Source organism: Triturus cristatus, chromosome 5_1 (genome assembly GCF_964204655.1).
Source record: "Triturus cristatus chromosome 5_1, aTriCri1.1, whole genome shotgun sequence".
Taxonomy (NCBI): Eukaryota; Metazoa; Chordata; class Amphibia; order Caudata; family Salamandridae; genus Triturus; species Triturus cristatus.
The window spans coordinates 493,298,861-493,325,789 of NC_140587.1; the positions used below are offsets into that span (position 1 = coordinate 493,298,861).

Sequence of the window (26,929 nt, forward strand, 5' to 3'; positions counted from 1 at the left end):
CACCCGTTGCGGCTAGGGCTGCGGATGTTTTTACTGGGTAACTCGGTCAGTATCTCGGCTCAGGCGCAGCATCTTGTGATTCCGTGCAAACCGCTTAGTTATACTGTGCTTAAAAACTGTTGTGTAAGGGGAGCTGATATCCGTGTGAAGCGCTATAATGCCCTTGGTCCAAGTTTGCGCTATAACTATGTGGGACAGGCAAGCGGGTGTGGCCGAATGTAATCGGACAATATCAGGTGAAAGCACTAAGCCCGGGAGTTGTGTGCGCGCGCGTTTACGCTAAAAGGAAATAAAAAATAAAAAAACACGAGTGGTGCGTGCGGCGGCAAAAGTGTAAGCAGCTGCAGCGTACCGGGAGTGTAAGCGTGCCCACGAGCGAGAGAGGAAAGCCAGATGGAGCGGCTTGTGGTCGGATTTCTGAAGCCCACTCACTAAATGTCTCGCCAGACCAGCACATGCGCTGGCTCAGGCGAGACCTTAAAAAAAAAGAAAAACAGTGTTTCCAAAAACAAAACTGCACATTGCTCATAACATATGCTATAGTTTTTTCTTTGTGTACTGTTTTCATAGTGCACTTTTTTTTGTTTTTAAACAAAAGTTGCACGGTGACCTAGCAAGGGTGTCACAGGCCTGTATGCAACCAAGGAAAAAATTGCACCTTTCAAAAACCTTCCAGATACCTCCACTTGTCCAGATCCGTACTTGCACACATCCCACACACACAGAAAGGAAGATCCAGCAGTCAAGCCTCCTCGTACATTACTCCTAAAACGTGAAATGACCTGCCGCTGTTCATAATATCCTTAACTCTTGAATTCTGCAAGAAGCTAAAGTCCTGGCTTTTCGAGCAGTCCCACTAGGTCCTAGGTTTGGCTAGATATCTCCAGCTCAGTGCAAGGATATTTTGCCAGATAACATCCCATCTCATTTGTAATATGCATTAGGAAGCCTCTGGAGAGCTATTTGCATGAGCTTCAGCTGTCACCTGGCAGCTGAATAGCCCCCTTGATAAGGTATGAAAACTGCTCCCAGAGTAGGACAAAGGCTTGAGTGTGAGGAGGTGTTTGCTGTTCCTCTGGCAGAATGACCACCTCGGTTGTGCCCCGTAACTTCTAACTCAAGCGAATGTTAGCCGACATCTGGGAAGGTGCCTTCTTTGTTCCCACAGTTAGCCAGGTACCAATCCCAGTGGTCATGGAGCTGCCCCCAGAACTGGTTTAGAGTGACCACAGAGGAAGGGTCCCTGGCCACACGGGGTGGGCATAGGAGTTTTGCATAAGGGAAGAAAGGTTTTGCCATCTTGGGTTTAAGTAGAGAGGGGTACTGTGCGAATGTTTGCAGCAGGACACACAGGAAATGCTGTAAAGTGGGTAGAGTCACTCCTAGGAAATGTTAACCCATTGGTTAGGGAGTGGCTAGGAGTTTCCACAGGTCAATGCCATGTATAAATAAATGTGGTACTCCAGTACCCTTTGAGAACACTTGCTATACCTACGGAAGAACAGAAGGGAGCTGGGCCTGCCGATTGATACCTGGAAAGAGCCTAGAAGGCTGGACCTGCTCTCCCTCTTGTACCCAGTGGACTCCAAGGGTCATAAGGCTGACCTCCTGTTCAAGCTACAGGAACACAACACCTACAAGAGGCCTTTTCTGCAACTGTCCAGTACCAACAGGACCTGCCCTGGACCCTGCTGCTGGTCTCTGCTGGAGTGAATCTTCCCCGGCCCCCAAGTTTTGTTCCTAAGGCCCTGGACCATTGGCTAGTGTCAAAGTGTACTCCTCCTAACTGTTCCTAAAACCTAGACCTTAGAAATGTTTTGCTCCAAAGATCTGAGGGCCCGGGACCAACCTGCCAAGCCAATCCTACGAAGGTGTGTTGCTGCTGAGCCAAAGATCCAAGCTGCTCCCACTCTGAGCTTTTCTGCAGCGCAACTCCGATTCACCTGGACCTCGTGGAGAAGGCATCTGGCCTCATGGAGCCCTACTCAGCTACAACCGGCAGCCTTGCCCTACTGAAAGAATCTGAGCTCCAACAAAGTGACTAAGTCCAAAGGTAGAAATCTTCACTGGACAAAGATCCCATGAGTATCAGCCCAGCAAAGAACCTTCACTGGAAGCAAAATTCAAATTTCTCCGGCTCAGAGCTTTCTCACTAAAAGTCTACCGCTTCACCAAGACCTCGTCCAGCAGCTATTCAACGGCATGGAGCAGTCTTCAGCCACAGACTGGTGCCTTCCCCGGCTGAGGATTTTGACTTCCATTTCAGACACTGAGGGCCTGATTTTGAGTTTGACTGGCAGTCTACACAGTCACAAACAAAACAGATATCTCATCCGCCGTATTATACGTACCATTGTATATAATGCACTTGTAATACGGCAGACAGGATATCCCTCACATTTGTGACGGAGTACACATCTACCAAACTCTAAATCAGACACTAAGTTTGGAGGTAAAACTTTTGGATAGGTCGAATTGAAGGTCTATGTCCGACCTGCACTCCATCGCAGACGGCCTTAACTTGTGCTTTTTTTAGTGCTTTTTTCCATTTAAACTTTGAGAATTCATAGGTCTGGTATTCCCTTACTAGATTTATGTCATTTTGGTGAAATTCTATTTATTAAAATGTACTCTATTTTACAAAATTTGTTTGCAAGTTTTATAATGTTGCTTTTTGACTTGATTGCTGTTTTGGTACTGTAAAAATACTATGCACACTGCCTCTAAAATAAGCCTGTCTGCTCTGTGCCACAGTTATCAAGGGTTTGAGATCAGGTTGATTTAGTGCCTTTAAAGGTTCACTGTGACAAAATGGAAAAGAAGAAAAAAGTTCACCTTGCCAAGAGTTGCAGTTATTACTTGAATTGGGAATCACCCTCCTCAATTAATACCTCAATTTCAGACGCTTGTGTAAGTAGCAACTACAATATTTAATCATGCCGAGTGCTTTTTTGTTCTAAATCAATAACACTAGTATTCAAGAAGAATTGTCTAAACATTCACTTATAAGAAACGTCTTTTGTCACTCTTTTATGTTTCTGTGATAGGGCTGGCCACTGGCAATTGTTAAGAACAATAGTTACTTACCTGTAATCTGTGGTTCTCCAGTATTGGTGTCTTTCATAGATTCACATGCCTGAATCATTCCCCGTCGTCAGAGTGGGAGTCCCACGGTACATAAAAAAGCAATAATTATGCATATAATAACTAAAAAACCTTGGTAAGCTAAAACCGGGAAGTAAAGTAGTCTAAGCTACAAGGAAAAAACTTCCACACCTATGACTATCGCAGTCGTTATGTACAGTCCAAACTGCAGCCAATCAGGCGACAGCACCCACCAGAATGTTCTCCTCAGAGGCTCAGGCTCTCAGATTTTCTCGCACAGGAGTGAACCAATACATAATAGCCTAAAAGCCTCGGAGGGGAGGTGGGCGGGTTGCATGTGAATCTATGAAAGACACCAATACTGGAGAACCACAGATTACAGGTAAGTAACTATTGTTCTTCTCCAGTATTTAGGGTGCCTTTCATAGATTCACGTGCCTGAATCAGAGTAGATCGCAGTACGTAACAATGCTCATAAGACGCTGTTTTTGTATCATAGTCAATACACATTATCAAAAGGTATAATTATAGAGAAATACGTGTGTCTTTCAACATATGCAAAACAGTTTTAAGATATACAAACAGTATGAAATAAGCGTCTTATAAAGCATAGTGGAGGAGGGAGAACAGAGGCTCACCTTATTTGAAAAGATTGCGGAGAACAGCTTGTCCCACTGATGCATCTGCATCGCTTGAGGCTTTCGAACAGTAGTGCCTGGTAAAAGTGTGTCTGTTGGATCATGTTGTCTCTCTACAGATCTGGTGAAGAGGTACACCGGCAAAACGAGCTGTGGATGAAGAAATTGCTCTTGTAGAGTGCGCTCGTGGGGTTGCCTGCAATGGTCTTCCCGCTTGATCATGGCATAAGCAAATTGAAGCAGAGATCCAACGAGCAATGGTTGGTTTTGAGATCGAATGTCCTTGGCGCGGTTTGCCATATGCCACAAACAGTTGGCCTGATTTGCGTATTGTTGCTATCCGTTGTAAGTAGAACTTGAGACATCTTTTGATGTCAAGGGAATGCAAAGCCCTTTCTGCAGCTGTGAGCGGATTTGGGAAAAAAGTCTTTAAAGTTATAGGTTCATTAAGGTGGAAATCCGCAGGGACTTTAGGATTGAACTTTGGGTCAGTGCGCAGCACTACAGATTTCGATGTAAATTGCAGAAAAGGTGGATGAATAGTGAACGCTTGGAGGTCACTATCTCTCCTTGTTGATGTTAAAGCCAATAACAAGGAAACTTTCCAAGAAAGGAACTTTAAGTCCACCGTGTGAATAGGTTCGAATGGGTGTCGCATTAGTTGTGCAAGCACTACATTAAGGTGCCAAGAAGGTGGTGGATGTCGAATAGGGGGGAATTGAAGAATTGTTGAATGACTATTTGAATAAAGAGGTAATACCATTCTGCCGAAACCTTGAAATTGCCGCCAAGAACACCTTTAGAGTAGAATGGGAGAGGCCAGATCTTGCTAATTGAAGAAAGAACGGTAGAATTTGTTCTGGTTTTGCGTGAATAGGGTGGATATTGGCAGATTGACACCACATGCAAAACCTCTTCCATTTTAGTTTGTAAGTTTTAATTGTAGCAGGTGCTCGAGCATTAGCCAAAACCTCTTGACAGTCTGGAGGGATATCTAGGTGTGCGAATTCAAGGTGTTGAGGAGCCATGCCGCTAATCTCAGCGATGCTGGGTCCGGGTGACAAATCTGTCCGTTCTGGAGAGACAATAGGTTCGGAAGTGGTCGAAACTGGATGGGCTCGCACTCCGAGAGGAGGAGAAGTTCCGTAAACCAGTACTGGCGAGGCCACCTGGGAGCAATGAGTATCATGCGGCAAGGTTGTTTCTTGATTTTGCGCAGATCTCGTGGAACCAACGGAATCGGTGGAAAAGCGTAGGCATATATTTGTGACAAATTCATCGAAAACGCATTTCCGAGTGAGTCTTTGTGGGGAACCCAACTTGCAAAGGATGGGCATTTGCGGTTCTGACTGGTTGCAAACAGGTCTAGATCAGGGTGCCCCCATTCTCGAAACACTCTGTTTACGGATGGTTGATGTAGTTCCCACTCGTGGTTTGACGTTGTGGACCTGCTGAGGGAATCCGCCAGAACATTGGTGACCCCTGGGACATGAATGGCTGTAAGGCTGATTTTGTGACGAATCGCCCTGTCCCAAATCTCATGTGCTTGCTGAGATAATAGGGCTGACTTTGTCCCACTTTGTTTGTTCAAGTAATGCATACTTGTCGTAATGTCCGTTCGTATTAGTATGGAGGTTCCTTTGATGATGGTTCGAAACGATTTTAGAGCCAAGAAAATGGCTCGTAATTCAAGAAGGTTGATATGCCACCTCTTTTGTTCTAAAGTCCACCTGTCGTTGACTGTCATCCCTTGAAGGTGCGCCCCCCCCCCCCCATCCCTCGAGGGAAGCATCTGTGGTTATGGTGAAATCCGGCATTTCGACTAGAAATGTACATCCTTCTCTCAAGTTCTCCATCTTGCTCCACCAATGAAAGGTTTCCCGCATCCGAAGAGTGATGCGGACAATGTCCTCAAACGACCCTGAAATCTGGAGCCATTGAAGGTTGAGTTCCTCCTGCAGTGACCTCATTCTGTAACGGCAGATGGGTATCAGAGGAATGCAAGAAGAAATCATCCCTAGGAAGGACTTGTACAAACGGACTGAAACACATTCTTTTGACAGCAAGGAGCACACAAGATTGCAGATCTTGATTTGTCATTCTTTTGAGACAAAGGCGTGGGTCAGTCTTGTGTCCAGTGTTGCGCCTAGAAAGGTCTTTCTCTGTGATGGAGTCAGATGAGACTTTTCGAAATGTATGGAAAGACCCAGAGAAAGGAAAAGTAGCAGACACTTCTGAACATGTTCGGATGCTGTTTGGAAAGAATTCGCCTTGATAAGGCAGTCATCTAAGAACGGGAAAATTTGAATGCCCTGCAGGCGAAGGTGTGCAGTCACTGGCGCTATGACTTTTGCAAATACTTGGGGTGCTGAATGGAGCCCAAATGGAAGGACTCTGAATTGAAAGTCTCTGCCAGCCACTCTGAACCGTAGAAATGTTCTGTGTCTGGGTAGGATCGGCACATGAAAATAAGCGTCTTGAAGGTCGAGGGTGGCCATGTGATCCCCCGCCGAAAGCAATTGTAGAATTTCTTGAAGTGTTAACATTCGGAAGGATAGTTTCTTTAAGTATTTGTTGAGGGCGCGAAGGTCGAGAATAGGGTGCCGTTCTCCCAATTTTTTTCGAATGAGGAAAAATCTCAAATAAAATCCTGTTCCTCTTTGTAACAGAGGGACTTTTTTGATTGCTCCCTTCCGAATCATCAAATTTATTTGGGAAAAAAGCTCCTTGAGATGAGCAGGAGGTGGTCCTCTTGGAGGAGAGTTTGGGGGAATCTTTGTGAACTCCAGAGCATGGCCTCTGGCTACTATATCCAAAACCCACTTGTCTGTAGTAATTCTGGACCAGTTCGAGTAAAAGTTGGATATTCTTCCTCCAATTCTTGAATGGGGCGACGGCAGAGATGGTGGCAGTTGGCTGACTTCATTGTTTTTTATTGGACTCCTGCCCACGAAAGGATTGCTTTCTTCTTGACTGCGAATAAGAGTTACCTCGCTGTCCATAAGATTGCTGTCTGTAGTTTTGGAATCTTTGATTAGTTTGACAGGTTTGATAAGAACGTTGTTGATTATACCCTATCCTGTTGGGAGTAGGATCCACGTCCTTTGGTACCATGAAAGGACAAGTTACGAAACTGCAGGCTACCAAGAGACCTCACCGTCTCTGTATCTTTTTAATAGCCTAAAGGGCCTCATCAACATGTTGCCCGAACAGAGACTCTCCAGATTATCTTTGTTTGGACCGCTTGACGGAAAGATGTTGACTTCAGCCAACCGTGTCTCCTCAATACTGCTGCACCTGCCAATTGTCTAAATCCAGTGGATGCCACATCCACGGCCGCGTCTATGATTTCAGCTGAAGTATATTCTCCCTCCTGCAAAATCTTCAATGCCTTGGACTTGGAAGGCTCCGACAGCCGATCGTATCTCCCTAATATGGCTAGGGAATTTGCAGCCCGAATCGTCGTTGAAGCCATCGTGGAGACCTTTTTTCCAATTGAATCCAACCGTCTGCCATCCCTGTCAGGCGGGGCTGATATAGGTGAAGAGGGGTTCCTGGTCCATCTCTGCCCTGCTTGGGCGATGACAAAGTCAGCTTTGGGCTGGCCGATGAGGCATGCCGGTGAATAGCTTGGCGCCTTATATTTTTTGTCCAACCGAGACAAGACTGCTGGAAGAGAATTTGGGGTCGCCATGATTTTTAAGTCTTCCTTCCAGATAAAATCTATTATTGGAATTGTTCTAATCTGCTTTCGCGGTGGTCCTTAAAATCGTAAAGAAAGCAGTCATCTTTCTTTGCCTCCATAGGGATGAGAAATCTCTTTGTTGCCCTCTCCATAAGGAGGTGAAAACTTCCGCTATCCGCCGGAGGAGAGTCCACAGGGGCTGGAGTGGACGGTGACGGCGTTTGGATTTGGTATTCGTCCCACTCTGACAGCACTGACTGGTCATCCACCTCTCCCTCTTCCCTGTCATCATCTGTTGTATTTGCATCATGGGAATGACGAGATGGCAGTGGTGAAGGTGGTCTGGGAGATTGGAAAGAGGTTATGGGAACACTTGGCACAGGCGTGGATGGAAGAGACTCCGTCATTTCCGATGGAGGAAAACGTCGGTAATAGTCCTGCAACATATATTGTAAATTGTTCAGCAATTCCAAAGGCATTTGTGCTGAGGGAACTGTGACAGGAGGTGGAGCTTGAGGCTAAGTATCTGGTTCTTCCTCCTGGTCGTCATCCTGGTATTTAATAAATAGTTCTGATGGACTCCTTGCAGTGCAAATCTGTCATCTTCTCCAGATTCATCCTCCTCATCGTCCTCTTCAGAATCTAATAACTGTTCCGGCAGCTTCAATAGTGACAGGGCTTCCAATGAGGAGCCACGATGTTGTAGCAGAGAAGCCGCCGTCAAAGGCTGGGTGGCAGAAGCAGTAGCCGATGTCGCAGTCCAAACCTGTAAATCTGTACAGAAATACATGAGAGGCGTCGACGGGACCGTCGACGATGGTGGTGGCGGCAAAAGGATGTGTGTCGATGAGGAAGCGGTCTTCGCCGACGAGGCAATTTTCGGCGACGAGATGTTAGCCGTCGACGAGGCAATCTTCGTCGACAAGGAGGTCAGCGACGACAAGTTAATCTTCGTCGACGAGGCAATCTTCGTTGACGACTAATCAGTCTTCGTCGATGAGGCAGCCGTCGACGACACGGCAGTCTTCATCGATGAGGTGGCCGTCGACGAGGAAGTCTTCGTCGACGAGGTGGCCATCGACGCAGCAGTCGTTGACGAGATCTTCTTTGTCCTTACCGTCGACAGAGCGGTGAAGAGAGACGCAATCTCCTTCGTCGACAAGATGGGTCTAACAGCCACGGAGACCAGCGTCGACGGAGACGAAGCCGATGTCATAATCATCTTCGGTTTCGGAGACGAGAATGTAACCGTCGACGTAGATGTAGCGTCGACAACGATAATCGTCGACGACGGCATTTTTTGCTGAGGTAATTTCTTGTCAGGAAGTCTTTTAGATGCCAGAGACTTTCCTGTCTTTCACGGGGGCGTAGCAGGTTTAGACGTGGAAGGTGGAGAAGCTGTCTTTGAAGAAGAAGAAGAAGGCAAGCCAGAGCCTTTAGCAGGCTGAACCTTTCTCAACACCTTTGCCCCAGGAGATAAGTCTTCCTCAGCCATCCTCTTTCTGGAGGATACAGACAACCCAGAGGATACACTTTCCACCTCAGATAAAGGGTTATCCTTGTCCTTAATCTTCTGTAGCCACAGAAGTAGGCACCCTTCCCTATCCCTGAGGGTTTTCTGAGGGAAGGTCCTGCAGATCTTACAATCCCTCACCTCATGTTCCGGATAGAGGCAGTAGATACACTTCTTGTGAGGATCTTCAGAGAATAGCCGGAGCTTTCCACAAGATTCACAAGGCCTAAAGAGAGACCTCTTAGAAGTTGACATCCTGAAGAAAGCAAAAAAACAGAAAAAACTGAAGTACTGAGCAGAGCTCAGGGAGACTCCCTTCACACGACGTGCAGTAGAAAATCTGAGAGCCTGAGCCTCTGAGGAGACCATTCTAGTGGGTGCTGTCGCCTGATTGGCTGCAGTTTGGACTGTACATAATGACTGTGATAGTCATAGGTGTGGAAGTTTTTTCCTTGGAGCTTAGGCTACTTTACTTCCTGGTTTTCGGTTACCAAGGTTTTTTAGTTATTGTATGCATATTTATTGTTTTTTTATGTACCGTGGGACTCCCACTCCGACGACGGGGAATGATTCAGGCATGTGAATCTATGAAAGACACCCTGAATACTGGAGAATGTGCAACTCCCTTATTTAAACAGGATTCTAAACATCCCATGTATCTCTTTTAGGAAGTGCCGCCAGTCCCTGTAAGAGGCAGGTTTGGGTTGGCAGACATTAAATTATATTATTGGGTCTCACAGATGACACCAATCAATGACTAGCTATTTGGGGACCGAAGTGATCCACCTAACAGATTACAACTATGCTTTTAGAGAGGCATTAGATTTGTAATCTACTATAAAGTAGAAGATTACCCTATACCCTTCCATCTGTAACCTGGTACCCTGTCCTGGCTGGCAGGCAGCTCTTAGTCATATTAAATGGTATAACAGATCCACTGAAGCCACCCCTCCCGTGCAAGGGTATCTGGCTTGCACAGATGGCGTAACTCCTCAGCTTCCATGGCTGGGACCTGATCATCCTCTCCACTCTTCGAGATATTTGGAGCGTTCATCACATTTAGTCATTTCAGGACCCAACATCTGAGTTTAACCTATACACCACTCAGTTTTGATAATATCTGCAGCTACAACACGCTTTGGAAACATGTGTCAACTGATTGAAGGTACTCACTGAGTTTAATACTTTAGAAGACAAAAAACAATTGATAGATTGGGTAATAGAGGCATTTCATTGCTTTATAGATCTTTATTAGTCAACTCACCCGACCTCCAGATGGCCTTGAGGAACGTTGGGAACTTGACTTGGAAACCCTTAAAGGGATGGACTGAAGCCAAAATGTTACCCTGGGCCCTGGCTATATACTCACTCCTCCGACAGATTTGAATGAAATACTTGCACCGGTATTACTATTGTAATGAGCAGCTTTGGCAAGTGGGAAGAGCGGGAGGCCCTAGGTGCAAATCTTCACTTGGTACCCATTATCATACAATATGGGAATGCCCAGTAATACAGAGATACTGGCCTGGCATTAGTGGAGCCCTAGGGTGAGTAATAGACAGAGCGCTTGAGTGGAACCCAAATGAGTCCTCTTGGAATCATGGAAGACCTGGTTGCTCGAGCCATCCTTGTACTTTAATGGCAATGGGTCTCTTTATTTCTAAAAGAGCCTACCACTGGCAAAAAAAAAAAAAGCCCAAACAATTGCTGAGTGGAAGACGGGTACAGAATATTGAGAAAAGAAGAGCTTTTTTATAAAGTGTGTACATTAGAAACATGACAAAATATGAGGTCCTTGGTTGGATCCTACAGAGGCTGTACCGTAAAACTACATACTTTTGGCTGACGTTAATGTGAATACGATAATTCACATGGAGTACCTGTACTGCTGTGACCAAAGCGCACATTTCAATACAGATGTTAATACTCGATGTTAAATGTGTAAAACTGATGAATAGATTTATTACAACAACAAATAACAGGATTCTATACCTAGGACTGTCTGCAACAGAAGTATCAAACACATTTAAGTATTATGTAGCAATGCTATGTATACAATAATGATCTGGTGGGACAACTCCTTGTTCTCTAATGTGGCTGTTGCCATTTGTGGCCGCACTAAGCTTGATCACTTGTTCTCTCTCCCTGCTAGTTATATGCCTGTTCTTTTGTGTTAGCATCTTTGCAGGTCCAGCTCTCAATGTTGAACCAACATGCTGACCACAGCTCTGGAACCCCTCTATGCCCAGATTCCAATGGGATCTTCACTGCTAAGATGGAGACCGCAATGTAAAGGTACAGAAGAACTGAGTCACATGTTCTGCTTGCTCCTCCAACAGAAAACTCTGAAAATAGTGATTGGAACTGCCTTACCAATATTCTGATCCAAGAGTGTGCAACTTCCTGAATAATGTTGTGTTTGAATGATGCCTGGTCAGTGCTACTGCGGCCCCCCTCCTAGCACCCACACCACGCTTGTTCTACTTTGACCAGAAGACACGATGTGCATCAAAATAGTTTAGAGAAGGATTTGGACCTGCTATCTTATTTCCAAAAATTATCTTGAGCAGATGACGTTTATCTGGCTCCAGATACGGGCGAGTAGACGGAGAGTGCATGCTTTCTAGGCGGCTCCTTCGTGCATTTATTCACCTACAGTGTTAAGGAATAAAAAGCGCAAATAAGCACACGTTTCAACTGCACTGTCCATTACACAACAACCTATCTACCTACTTCATCAATTCTTTGTTACCAGGCACCTATTTCGATAGTCACACTAGGCGGGCCAGCAAGCCAGTGTTAGTGCTAATTGGAAGCCAAAAAAATTGAAATTAAAAGGTATCTTATAGCCAATAAACAGTTGTCTACAATTTTCCATATGAAATTTGGGGTTTAGCTTATCAGTAAGATGGGGTTGTGGCTTCCGTGCCGAGGCAAGATGGCGGTGGACTACTAAGCTCCTTTACGAGCACGGAGCTTCGTCTTTTTTTATAAGCCTTTTCCTGTCATGCCTTTCTTCTCCCGCTAGGGGTTTCAGCTCCTGGACGTCGTGGCAACCTTTCTTCATTAAGATATCGCTCTGGTATGCTTTCAAGACTCCCAGCACTGCGGCGGCAATTTTCTCCTCATACGCAAGCGGCCATTTTGCTAAGGGGCCGCTCGCGTCTCAGTCTTCCTGCTTCCTAAGGAGTAACCTCATAACGGTACCAGTTGTTTTGAAGTGCTGTCTGCTTTAAAACTACTAAAAAAAAAAAAAGTACTGCTTTAAAACTCAAACTGCTAAATTTAGTTTCTACCTGGTCCACCCTCTTTTTATCCTGGTGGGGCAGATTAAACACCATTAAAATGATGATAGTTCCTCGTGTGCTTTTCTTGCTCTCTAGGTTACCTTTTAAAAATCCTAATTACTATTTCTCACAAATTACTTCTATTTACACTAAATTTCTTTGGAATAACAAACATGCCCGCATTGCTTTGTCTAAACTAATTTGACCAAAGATTGAGTGTGGTGTACGTTTTCCCAACTTTAACCTATATCATACTGCCTTTTTAATTAGAGAATTTTATTCTCTGACCAAAGAATACTATGACTCTCCTATATCACAATGGATTATTTTTTAGCGCTCTCTATCGAATAACTTCTCATTTTATGATGTTGATTTCATGCCTAACTGTACATTTATATCCAAAAACCCAATTTTAAAATACTCCAGACATTTTTTACACACAATATTTACCAAAGGGTCTACCTTTTTTCAATCTTTTCTCGCATCCTCTATATGGTAAATACATTTATCAAATTTCGTCATAAATCATTGGAAGAAAAGGGTATTTTTTATTTCCATCAGTTGGTCTCCCAAAATTCGATTTTACTCTTTACTCAACTGCAAAAACAATATAACTTATCCAAGTCCTGTCTGCATCAATATAACCAATTATTACCTGTACTTCAATACTTTTTATTAAACTATCATTTTCCTCCTGTTTCTATTACATTCACCCCTTTGACGCCATTATACAAACTTACCTATGATTCCACCCCCAAAGCATCTCTCATATATAAGTATGTATTCTCTACTACCACTTTGAGAAATAAATCTTCTATTGAATTACTATCGGAGGCGGACCTTTCTCTATCATTATCTGTTCGACAATATGTGGCATAGAATTTTTAACACCTCTAAAGCTGCTAGTATTACTCAATCTTAATTTTTTGTGTATAAGAGAGTAGTTATTACTCCTTCTCTGATTCATTAATTTGATTCCTCTGCCTCTCTACAATGCTGGTCATGTCTCTCCTCTGATTGAACTTTAACCCGCCTATTATATTATTGGCTGAGTTTTGGAAATCTGTGTGGTCAAAGTGTTTAAGGATATTTTCATGCAATGTTATATTATCTATTGAAAATGTTTTTCTTGGAACTGCTTCTACAGATTGCAATAACAAGTGCTATTTGATCATTTTATCTCACTTGCTTTTAAAGTTATATTAACTTGTTGGAAAGGTAATTCTAAAATATGTAGATTAACTTGGTGGAATCTTATTTGTGATGAAGACAGAATATCGACTGTCTTCTTCTTTGATATCTCAAAAACTTAAATCGGATCTACTTTGGCTACCTTTCACTACATTTCTATCCTCATGCTCATCATTTTCCTAAATCTTGTTGTTCTTTTCCCTCCCTTGTTCTATCTCTTCTTCCTTTTTCTTTTTTGTAAAAAAAAAAAAGGGTTTGAATATAGATAAATATTGCCAGTTCCACTCTGTTATTTTTCCACTAATTAATTCATATTTATACCTTTTTATATCTTCTAAGGAATTCCTTGATTAATGAGTTGTCAGCTGGGTAATATGTATAATTCATTATATTTCACTTGACAATTGTATTGTTTATTACCTATGATATTAAATTAAAAAAATATATTTAAAAAAATCAGTAAGATATGCATTACGTTTTCGACTTTAGTAAACTGTATGCAAGATATATAAGCCAATACATTTCTTTCCTAGCAGCAAATGATTTAAATTGCCTTCTGTTTAGTTCAAACCACTTGTTCTCATTCCCAGAACTATAAAAACAAGCATTTACAATGCAATGGTCTCGGCAATATTATAGGTAGAGCTATTGGTATTGCTCATTATTTTTTTATTTTTTTTGTATCCCTAAATAAATGGCATTGTCATTTCTATTGGCATTAGTTTTTTTTTTTTTGCATATGTGATACCTATTGCATTAGCAGAGAGAGAGTGAGGTAGGCAGATAGAGAGTGAGGTATTGAAATAGAGAGTGAGGTAGTGAGAGAGAGTGAGGTAGAGAGTGAGGTAGTGAAAGAGTGAGTTAGTGAGTGAGGTATTTTCTGATGTAGTGAGATAAAAACAGTGAGTGATGTTGTGAGAAAGATTGAGGTAAGGAAAGAGAGAGTGAGGTAGTGAGGGATGTTGTGAGGTATTAAGATAGAAACAGATAGTGATGTAGTGAGGTAGTGAAAGAGTGAGTGTAAGTGACTTAGTGTATTTGAGAGAGAGAGTGAGGTAGTGAGATAGAGAGAGTGAATTAGTGAGTTAGAAAGAGAGAGTGAAGTTGCGAGGTAGTGAGAGAGTGATGTAGTGAAGTTTTGAGAGAGTGTGTTGTGATATAGTGAGGTAGTGAGAGTGAGATAGAAATAGATAGTGATGTAGTGATAGAGAGTGAGGTAGTGAGATAGAGAGAGAGTGCATATAATGTATTTTAACCTGCGTGATTGTTGGGAAATGTGACGTATATACCCCTCCCCCCCAATCTTCCTGAAGAAGCTACCCCCGTGCATTATGCGAGGCTGACTGCAAATAATCGAGTCCTGTATTTCACAAGAAGCATTGACCAATAACCACTGACAAGAAGAGCTTGTGCCCCAAAAACTTGCCCAGGGCTGTCTGCCTTGCAGGCCAAAGAAGGCAGAGTTCCCTCCCAAGCCGTGATCTTCGTGCGAGCAAGCAAGTCCTATCTGCCGCCATTTACTGTAACCTCACAGACTTCACTCAGGCGTCCCTGCAAAGGACCCCCAGGGGTGAAGCTTCCATTGGTGCAGCAGGTGCAGTGGCACCAGGGACACACTGAGCCTTGAATATTATTGTATTTCACACTTCAAACAGCAGCCGGGGAGGCATGTCCTTCCTTGCACTAGGACCCATGACACACTGACTACAATAACAACACTGGGAACCCCGCTCAGTCAGGGGGCAAGCCTCGATATCCGCATCCGGCACGAAGGCGCGGTCCGACTGAGGAAACTGCGCACTCCGTGCCCCTTTGAGGAGGGAGATAGACAGTTGTGTCAACAGAGCTCAGTCCTCAGGGGGACATTGTGGCGACGAGATTAGTAGCTTTCTCAGTACTGTCTGTAACGCATGCGGGGCCTGAACTCAGCTCAAAATTCATATTCAACATCAGAAATTAGGTATTGCCTGAAACCGACTCAAGCGGGCATTGACTGCTGGTTCACACACACTGGACATAGACGCGCCGCTCGTCCGCACTTAAACTACTCTGATAACTGCACAACGTGCACGTCAGTTCTTAGGTTTCACGCGCTAGAGGAGTTTATGGAAACTGTAACCATTAGGGAAAGCCCCTCTGTAATGGTCACGGGGACACTACACCCTCAGTGCTCAGTCTTGTTAAACACTGATATAAACTGTGTCGACGGCGCATCACTTGTTAGTATGACTGACGCAAACTGACCACAGCTCAATTTTTAGTCAAAATGTCGTTTTTGTGATATAATGAATATTTCTTGTAAACTGTAACAGTTACTTTCGCAAATCTTAATTTTCCATTTGAATGCTATATGGAGTATTTATTTGTCATTTTGTTTGAAAGTGTGCACTTGTGGTATTTACGTGGGCTGCATACATGCACCTCGCTGCTCCGGTGTAATGTGATGAGAGTGGTATATTGTTAGCTTTACCCACGCGGTGGGACTCGTGTTACACAAGTACCGATTTTAAAGACGACCCATGTTCATAATGAAGCGCTAGGATTTGCATGTTTGTTGTATTGGCAAAATGTGCCCATTCTGTAGTACTTTGGGTAGACTGGCACAGACTCATTCAACACACGCCTCGGTTTTCAGAATAACCCCGGCGAGGACTCAGCAAGACCAGGGCATTGTGTTGGAATGTGCGAAGATGCCCTTCTGGGATGGGGCATCTCTTGAATGTCAAAGCCCCTTTTCCAGGGGGTCCGGGCTTTGTTTATATCCAGATGGCGCCGATTACTTCCCAGTAGGGACAGTGGGCGGTCATTAGCAGCTCACTGTGAGGTAAATTGGTAGGGGTCGCTAGGGATACAGTGGGGGTGCTCCCGTGTGGGCGGGGGCGTGCCTAAGGTGGTGGTGGGCTGCATGGCTTTTGTAAGTGCGTTTACATAGCGCCTCAAACCTGCCGAGGCGCGAACAATTAGGGCGTCGATGTTGCAGGGTCAGATTCAGGCAGGGACAGAAAATAGACCCGGGCTGATTGACAGAGACTCGTTGCACGGCCTTTTCACAGAGCCTCGTTCGCGTCCTTTCAGCTGTGGATTACGGGCGGGGCAGCCCCACTTCTGTGGAGATTTACGTGGCAGCGCGCGCAGCCAGTCACCCTGGCAGCGGGCGAAGCAGCAAAGCTAATGCCGCACAGATGGTGGCATGGCGTGTGTTTCAGTCTGGAGCAAAACAGGGCTTTAACAAAACATTGATTTGCACACTTGTATGATTTATTGTCTCTTTCTAATGTATGCGTATGCTCTAAAGTGCTCAGATGCCCCATATTGGGATGAGAGAGGTATTAAAGAATTAAATTAAACATAAATTAGTGCATTTAACTTGTTATTTGTTTTGGTATTCATACAGACAGATATATCTGATATTCTTACAGTGAATGCATATCTCTTACACACAAAGTCAAAAACATGTCTCCAAATCACAGTTTCTTTTAAGAATTTATGAAGTGATAACCTAAGAGCCTTTGTTTCCCTCCATTGCATTGGCATTTAGATGCTACGATCAAGATAGCTTCCAGCCAGGATGATACTGGAACACAAGTGAGGCTGATGGCTCTTTAAGTGAGGCCTGTGTGTTTGGACCCAGTTGTAAGTGAAAGTGGGAGAGACGCCTCATCGCCTGCAGGCTGCTGCTCTCTACGGAAAGCATACCATGCTACAAGCACATCTAGAATGCATCCCGGTGTTGGCAAATTCAGCATACTCCATCAGGCCAGCAGAACCAGAGCAGGCTCCATAACAGCTGCTGGTTCCCTGATCTAGCTTGACCCCCTCACTTCCTGCACTGCCTGCACGTACCATACGAATCTATGCAACAAAGACATTAACCCACTGAGCTCAGCTGTCTTACATAAAACACATCTGTAACCGACATTTATAGGCGATGCTGTGAAGCAGGAACATTAACCTGCTGTGTTATTGTAAGAGCTAAACATGAGATGAAAGCCCACGCAGGTCACTCCTGCAAATGCATTTAACACCACAGTCACCGTCTTCCACCCAACAAGTCCTGGATACGCACCGATCGTTGCAACTGGTGCCTTACCCCGTAACCTAGTGTAAAACAGAGCCTGCCTGTGACTAAAGTAAGCCAGAAGAAATAAAATGTACTATCCAACTTTTCCCTGCTGCTAATTTCTCTGAGGAGGGAGTTTGTAAAAAGAAATAACGCATAGCTCTCATGACTACCGAATTTCTGCAGCAGCCTTCGCTGAATATATATCGATTGTCCGAGCATTGTTTTATTGCTCATCACCCCTGCTCTCGCTTGCAGCTAGGTACATTACTCTATAGGGGGACTGGAGTTCGTAGCTATCACTTCTGAAACGGTGAAAGCAGCAGCACCGAAACATGAAGGAAAACACACGACGAGCCAAGAACAGCGCAGACACAAGCAAAGCCGGAGTTCGTGGACGGCGCAGTTCTCTGCCCGGCGGGTCTGTTCCCAGATAATAACATCGCACTGCGGTCTGCGGCGGGGTACGCAGGACAATCTCTCGGAAAGGGAGGCGCTGGCCGAAAGTTCATGCACTCTTTGGAGAACCTACTTTCATACACGGACCCAAAGACCTTTCATTTGACAGGCATCCCATTTCGACACTGCGCACAGTTTATTTTAGTGTGCAAACTGCATGTAACCACGCTGGGCAACCTACACTCGGATGGTGGTGCTGTGTCGTATCACAGCCCCCGTTTTTCAAGGCGGGCCCGACTTGACGTTATGTTACGCCTTATCACTCGCTCGCTGTAAGCTGAAGCGCCTCGCGCTGGAGGCAGATGTCGCCTGCCACACAACGGAAAACAGGCAGGGATTTGTAGGAGAGCTCCATACAATTTAGCGATAACTTCAGGCTCGACATGAGGCTGCATCACATAACAAACACCTACCTGGTTACTCCTAAAGCAGGTCAAGCCACTTAAAGTTTTGTACGCTCAACATGAGAGGACTTAATAAACCGGTAAAACGCAGGTGCTACTGTCCTAGCTAGGGGGAGAGGACGCCATGAACACCACCGCCTTTCTCGAGCGAAGAAGAAATGCCTCGGAGAAAGGCAGCGGCCGTTTCAGATTCGGGGGCGTGTTTCTTTTTCTCTCCTCTTGCCATTGGCTGGAGGAGAGAAAAACACGCCTGAGAAAGGGCGTGGCTAAAAAGTAGAAAGAACAGCAAGAACACGCCCCCGAATCTGAAAAAGACGGAGCCTATTTGGAGGGACGGCTCTCTCCTCCAATGCCTGGCCTCCGTTTAGGAAGCCAGCCAATGGATGAGAAGCAAAAAGAGAGGCGGGCTAAGGAGCCACTCTAGGAAACATTAAATCTCGACTTCCGGTTCTGCCTTCGGCAGACCGGTAGTCCTCGACCTAAAAATGGTAGCTGTTATGGAAGGGTATGAAGTGGATGTAACTTGGACGAAAGTCAAGATCTACAAGAAAATGATGGCCTACAAATGAAAATACACAAACTCCATTCAATGGTATGACGAGAGGCTTGGTGGGACAAACTCGAAAGGTGACAGTTATTCTGTGAAGGCACTCGGTCAGTAGCAAATATTAACGATGTACAAAAGCTCAGATGGAGAGATGGGGTGAGATACATAGCTGCAACGGGGGACAGATAGAAGGCAAGGAGGTGAAAGGGCAGACAAAGCGATGGAGAGAAGGAGAAACGGCAAGAGGGAGAAAGCATATATAATTTGCACGTCACAGGTTTACAATTGGGAAAGGCTGACTCTACCTTTCATGGCTCGCAGTTTACCAAATCAAGTACCACTGAGGAGTAGTGACATGATAAAGTGCTAAGACTGCTATTTATACAATTCACACTTGAATCTAACTCCAAGATTACCACACTCTGGGCAAGAATATACGCTCATTTAGAAAACATCCGCTGACAATTTCCCATATCTTACTTCCACTGGATGCTGTTTTTTGACTTTTTCTCGATTAGCCCGATTCCTTCCAAAACATTTGTGATGTCATAGATTCTTCTCTTTTGTCTCACAGCAAGAGTATCTGCAGCCTGGAAAAAAAGCATAAGCACTCACCGGGTGTCAAGTCGCTAACGGAATCAATGCTTCCCCATGCACTGACATTCCCCCCACACAGCATTACCAAAAACATTTCACTCAAATGCAAACTATAAACAATGTCCCAAGTGATACCAATGCACTATTTAACGTACTGCTACCTGGAAAGAAACGACAGACTGGGGTTTAAAACTGGCATTGAAAACAGTCTGGTTAGGTTATAAGTGAAAGTGCTTAATTGGGTGGCAAGTCTGTGAGTAGTTGTGTGCATGGATGAGTGGGTGAACTCGAGAGTTAGAAAACACGTGGGTGGATGTTTGAGTGTATGGATGATAATTCGAGGTGTGTCTAGTTCATGAATGGTTGAATTAATCATACTGTGCACAAATAAATCATTGAAATGGATTGAGTGTTTAGTTCACAAAGGGATGAATGGGGCAGTAGATTTACCAAAATTGCCCCCCTGCAAGCATGCATATCACAGCTACGCATCATGGTCTTAAAGCCCATCATATATTCTAAGTATTACCACCATTATGTCAGTGCAAGCACTACATCATGGTGGGACCAAATTAATGTGGCAAGAGTGTCTTCAACAACGTCAAGAATAAGAATAAAGGCATGTGATCCTCAGCCTGCGCTACATGCCCGTGTTGGTGATCGAGAGCGGCAACCGATCGTGTGATCCTGAAGCTTCCAGCGGCGGTACCGCCCGAGAAATGCTCATTTGAAGTTTGCGGCCTGTGCGGCCCTGGAACCGGGACCTCGGGTGGACAACATGGCCGGGCGGCAGTTCAACAACAGCGGCCATTGGTGACCGGGTGGAGTCGGACTGCCGAAGCGGCGCGAATATTGGCCTGAATCTCGCAGTGGTCGCTCCTATCACCGAGAGTAGCGTGACGGGTGCATACCCGGGGTGACGATTCCAGGGGTTTATCGGCGATCGCCTGGACCCTCGCCAGTGAACTGATCGGACGCGGCCTGTGGCTCGTCCCGATTTGCGCGGGCTGCTCCCGGTTTTCGCGGACACTGGCCCAGGGGGAGAACGACTGTTACCTGTGGCCGCACACGGTATACACCTTTTGCCTGCCTCCGGACCTTTGTTTGCAGGGATATGGAAATTGCTGCGCCCGTGCCTGAGACCCGGTCCCCATCTGGGATGGCCCTGCCCTGCGGCCATCTTGATGGGATGGACTCTGTTATCCTGTACACTGGGTCACAGCAAGATTGGGAGTGTGTGGCGCAAAGGAGCGTGGCGGAGCGAGCGCGGGGGACCGTGCTGGGGTACGGTGACCTTCTAGATGCTCTCGGAGCCCTTCATTCCACCCTGGTCCACGGCACCCGGGTATTGGGGAGGAAGCTGGATGGTATTGCGTCAACGTCGGAAAAGTTGCTTTCTGCCTGTCCCCAGGTACATAAGGCTCTGTCTCACCTTCCACAGGAGGAAAGTACCGTGACCACCTCTGTGAATAAGGGACGGATGGAAACTTTGGACACTGTGGCAGCGTGTGGTCGGCTGGTTGTGGGGTCGGTCTGTTCCGGAGGTTTTGGACTTGAGCAGACGGTGGTGACTTTGTCCCATGCGCGGCCTCCGGCGACCCAGGTAATCTTCACGCAACGATCGCCTGCTCTGGCCAATTTCTCCTTCCTGGACCTTGTGTGCGGCGCGGGCCCTGGGGCAGTACTGGGAAAGGTGATCTTCCATGACGATGACTGTGCTGAGGTTTCGAAACGTCCTCCCCACATGTGTGTGTCCCTTCCTAGTTTTCTCTGGACGCTCCTCTTCCTTGAAACTTTGGACATGATGGTGGGTCGATGGGTATGCACTGGTGGATTCGCAAAGAGTGGCCAAGGATAAGGCTGATCCTTCCGAGGTGGTCAGTTAATAGGCGGGCGGGCTGGGGGGTTGTGTGCTTTCACGACGTAACTAATAGTGTAGCCAGTGCATAATGCTCCCCATTTCTCTTAGATATGGCCGAATTTTTGCTGTTTACTGTTTGCGCTGGGGAGGAATATATTGTGCGGGAGGGAGAAGCCGGGGGCATGGTTGAAGGCCCTCCTCCAGTTTTTTATTACTCTCTCCCCTTTTCTGTTAGGGGGGGGTTTCCTCTCTTTCCTCTTTTTCTCTGTTTCTTCTATATTTCGGGTCTGGTTCTGGGGCGACAGGCACGCTGCGGGGGGGGGGGGCCGTAGTCATCTGCAGAGGTGCAGGGTGGGGGGGTGGGGGAGGGGCTTCTTTAGTCCTTTACTTTGTTTCTATGGCCTCCTTTTTCTTTTCTCATTCTTCTTTGTCTTTTTCTGGGGTCAGTGCGGTAGGTGTCCTTCGTGGCCAATCATTGTTTTTCATTTGTGCCTCATTTCAGTGGGGTTTTCTGGGTCCTAGGGCAGGAGACTGCAGGCGCAAACGGCTCGTGATATTCCTCCACATCCTGAACTTTCTGTTTCTGCGCCATTGACTTGATAGCTTGCCATTTATTGTTGACGTTCGTTTTTCTGCCTGCCTTTTTTCGCTGCTGAGAACTTGATTGGCACCTGATCCTTCTATCCCTTATTGTAAAATGAAAACCTTTTATATCCTGGTTCCCCTCTTGGGCTATTCGGTGGACAAGAGAATACTAGCATGGAAAATCTGCTTCCCGAGGTGCTACATGTGATTAAAATCTGTTTGCTGTTAATTTCACTGCTTAGCGGCCGGCCCCGAGGGTTGTAGGCCCATACTTGTCTTTATTTGGAATGTCAATAAAGGTTTTCCAAAAAAAAAAAAAAAAAAAAAAAAAAAGAATAAGAATAAAGTAGTCCTTCGTCTATGGATACATCATCAGTAACACACCATGTTCACATTTGGACTCCCACATTGTGTGTCAAGACATACCTTAATAGGCTTATTATTCCTTCATGCATGTTATGGTTTCCATCATTGACTAATCTTCAGTACATATCCGGACTTGCACGAATAGTAGCACATTGGTCACCTATAAACTCAGCCTCAGCTGCAAGCCCAACACTTGTGCACTTACAACGCACATATCGATTCGAGACGATGAGCAAGTCGTGTTCTATTGACTGGCTTCAGTCATGCCTGAAGAGTGCTGGGTTGTGTAAAACTAGGGGTCCATGGCTCATTCCGCCAAGACAGCCCTGCGTCACAAGGGGCAGCCCAACATTAAAACAATGTACAAGCCATTGTAAAGTGCGGCTGCACACTTCACTGTCGGTACCACTGCATTCCTCGGATCGATGTGTTGGAGTATTGGGGGGGGGGGGGGGGCTGTAGGCGTAGAACAAGTGTCACGGGAAACGGTGTTGAAGGTGTAGGTTTGGTGTCAGCATACCCATGAACCTACAGTAAAATTGTAGGCTAAACACCAAGTCCTTGACATCCAAGGGGGCATATGTGGTACTCCATTCCACAGATCTGTAAAGTCTTCTTTTAGGCCACTTTTTAGGAGATGACCCGCTAAGCACAAGAGGCGAGTTTCAGCACAAAAAACAAAAGATGAAACGTCAAAGGCAAAGAACTGGGGAAGTGTTCTCTACTTCGACCTCTGCAGAAAAGTGACAATGTCAGCACTGGGACCAAAGTGTCAGGACAGCACTCTGCTCATTCAGTGAGGACAACAGGTCATCCGCTCAGCAGCATAATTCTGGCACCATTATCCCTCCTGACAACGATTTGAAAAAGTTTTGCACGGTCCTTGTTGAATTGTGCTTTCCTGAAACTAAGAATATATTTTCAGACAGATTTTTTTCCAATTGTTTTTCCCAAACTACTATATTTGGCCTGGAGCTGGTGCCTCGTGGCTCAGTGAGCTAATCTATCCAGTGAAGAGATCTGTGTGTCACCTTGTGGCGCAGCTGTCGCACCCGAATGGCAGGTTACCTGACCGCGCCTCTTCCCATTGGACCAGTGGGGGATGTGCTGGATCTCCGCGTTCCAGCAATTCATGTAGGACAGACAGTAACTGGTCTGATGGCACCTGATGAAATCAGTAGGGGAACAACATGACAGGATCGCACGGTGGAGGATCCCAAATTAGGATATGCTACCTGAGAGAACGTTTGCGGATACCTGCATGCACCTAGGGTCATATGTACTTTTGATTTTGAGTTGTTTTTTCCCCGATTATCTCGATGATGCTCAGCCCCCCCCCCCTTTTGGCCGAATGGCTCAGTAAAAATTACCAGAGGGAAAGGAAGGGCCAGTACAGGACTCCTGGATCTTGGCACGCATGAGGATTGTGAACTGGATGGGTGAAGCGGGCATTAGGATAGAGAGGGGTTTGGCATAATCTTAAACTATAGTCCACATCTGTAATATGTGGAGCACTCCTCCTCCTCGTAATGAGTTTTGATGGTAATGAGAGTGTTGTATGGATTTGGTACAGATTGGATTGGAGCACCACTACCAAAGGACAAGAGCGTAGGTGATTTATACGGTGTTGGAGAGCTTTTTAGATTCTCAACTCACTGTTCATTAGTTTGGTTGGTTTTCCCGACCTTCCATTAGAACAACACAAAAGAAAAAAAGTTGTTTTCATTACCTTACACCATAGTAATGGATCTGAAAAATGTGGCGCACCAATGAGTTTCGATGGTGCTGAGTGTTGTATGGATTTGGTATAAATTGGATAACAACTACTATATGAGAAGAGTGTATGTGATGACTAGCCACCTACGCAATCAATATTGGTCAAACATATTTGCTCTTTGGTATAATATAGGATTGGCAATAGAACAGGATATTTACAGATGTTGGAAACCCGCCTATGCGGGGATTGGCATAAGTGACACAAGACATGTTTGAACACCTGTTAAGAATTCTGCTGAACTGTCGGTTGAAAGATAACATTTTGAGTGGTTTTAATGTTCAACGCAGCTGTTTTAATATAGGTTGGACTCGAAGAATTCCTAACCTGGCTAAATCTAATAGATCCTAATCTTAAATTTACTGCGCACTCCAGCACACAACAAGTAGAATTTTTAGACATCTTAATAAAACATAATTCAGGAATATTAGAGGTTGATTTATTTGTTAAACCTACAGCGAGAAATACACTTTTAACAGTTATCACCCCCGAACACAAAAACAAAGTATACCGGTTTCACAATTTTTAAGAGTAAGAAGGAACTGCACGAGATTGGCAGACTTTGATGCCCAGGCTACCTCCATGAAACAGAAGTTCATATCTAGAGGATACCCTCACAGGTTAGTGAGAGAATCTAATAAAAGAGCCAGATATTATGATAGAGATCATCTCCTTCCAGGCACTACCAGAAAGAAATCAGAACAACTTGTATGTGTCACAAAACACTCTACACTTAACGCCAAAATTAAACAGATAATAAATTAATTGGCATATTTTAAATAGCGATCCCACACAAGAGTATAGCATACCAAAACCATTGTATGCATATAAACGCAATAAGAACATTAAGGATCTAGTTGTACATTCACATTTTACTAAGACCAACACCTTAGTACAGAAAATCATTGATGGGAGTCAACCTTTAAAAGGAACCTTTAAATGCCTATCATGTAAATCCTGCGATTCAGTCATGGAAGGAGACACCTTATTATTTAATGACCATACTATCCGTGCACAACAGATGTGGAATTGTAAGACACAGAATGTGGTCTATTTAATTATATGTCCTTGTAAATTAGGGTATGTAGGAGAGACTTCCCGAGCTATTAACATCAGATTAACAGAACATCGATCAGCGATTCGTACAGCTAAAATCACTGCACCATTAGTAAAACATTACCTTGAACTTGAACATAAACCAGAGGAAATGCAATGGAGAATATTAGAGAAAATTAAAGCTGCAGGAGAAAACGAGAGTAACAGAATCCGCAAATTGAGAGAAGTTTTCTGGATATTCTCTCTCAATACATCAGTTAGAGGGCTTAACAATGAATTACCCTGGGAAAATGCGATCTAAACCAGTTAATATAAAGGATTAATGTAATTAAATAAGCCAGCTCTAGTACACATTTGAGGTCAAAATATATGAAGTAAGAATGTTATATATAGACCAATAGAGACATCCTACAACTCAGCATAAAGCTATGAGCTGAGTATTTCAGATAAAAAAAAAACTCTATAGGTGACTCGGTGTATGTCATAGGTTCTCTATACATATAGGGATAGAAAAGGTCTGCTAATCATGAATATGATTATTTTACATTAAAATAAATAATATAAGAAATAGATATAAAAGAGAAAAAATCAACCTTATATATCTTCGTTTACGATATATCTCCGTGGTTCACGGATATGGTTGTAATGTAATATGAAATATGATGAATTACTGCGATAGTATATAATTCAGGGCTATGTAAACATGTCGCATTTCACACAAATAAGTAATTATATGCATTGTCAACAAAATAGAAATGGACGTGAAAACCCTTGTCATGTGACCTATGAAACCCAATTACAACCCTCGTAAGGAAATCAAGGCATACTAGAGGAAGTTAGCGAGAATACCCTCATCACATGACCTAATGTAGCCAATACCAAAGCAAGATAGACACCATGTCTGGGTGTTTGATGTTTTAAAAGCACAAATCTAAAGACAGTGCAGCACTTCCCGAAACGACTGAGCAGGACGCAGAGACGCCGCCGGTATTTATATCGATGGGATTACACGAAGGTAAACTTTAAGCGGGCAAGTTCATTTTTAGAACAGACGGATTGCTAATTGGGGAAAAATTAATTTACGAACCTTTTGAATAAGTAAGGTGATTTGAGTTTTTTAACATGGCTACGATAGATTGAATAATAGTTCCACTACAATAGTTGGTCTTTAACCAAAGAACTCTAAATAAGACGATTGGCGTCAGTTGAACTATGAGCCATATAGAATAAGTCACCATCAGGAATCAACTTTAAAAATCGATATTTCATAACACCCAATTATCTATCAATTGGGATTATATTAAGCTGTCAGACAAATAGCTTATATTGATATTTGTTATCTATTTCAGCCATGCTTTAAAGATCGCCATCCTTTTTAAATCTTCGTTGTTCATGAGCTGCTCCACAAAATACCTAAACATTGAAAAACGGAGTATATATAAACAGGTACATCGAGCTAACCTGTTACTACAGAGATTATGATTTATCTAGAATAGAATTAAACAGTATGTTTGTTCTCTATACTCTGTCTAGTATCTTTGACCTTGGATCGTACAGCGTAGAACAACTATTCCGATTGGACATGCAACAGAAAGAGACACATCCGCAAACCCTTTTTTAATAAAAATATTGTAAGTAAAAGATCTTAGCTTATGATACTCCTTATATAATATTAAGGAGCATCCACTTGAATCTGACTAAATAAAATATAATTGTTTTTCAGCACGAGTAATCATTTTCATCAGATTGAGACATATACTAAAAGAAGTATATTTTTCACAGCTGAAAATACAGAAGAGAT

General features: G+C 44.3%; 1 protein-coding gene across 1 annotated transcript in view; it reads right to left on the reverse strand.

The window, feature by feature from the left end:
- E2F5 (E2F transcription factor 5) overlaps positions 1-26,929 on the reverse strand; it is a 284,908-nt gene that overhangs the window by 187,748 nt on the left and 70,231 nt on the right. The window contains exon 2 of the mRNA XM_085605342.1: positions 19,370-19,479. Within this exon, the coding sequence (XP_085461468.1) occupies positions 19,370-19,479 (110 nt within the window). The remainder of the gene's footprint in view (positions 1-19,369; positions 19,480-26,929) is intronic.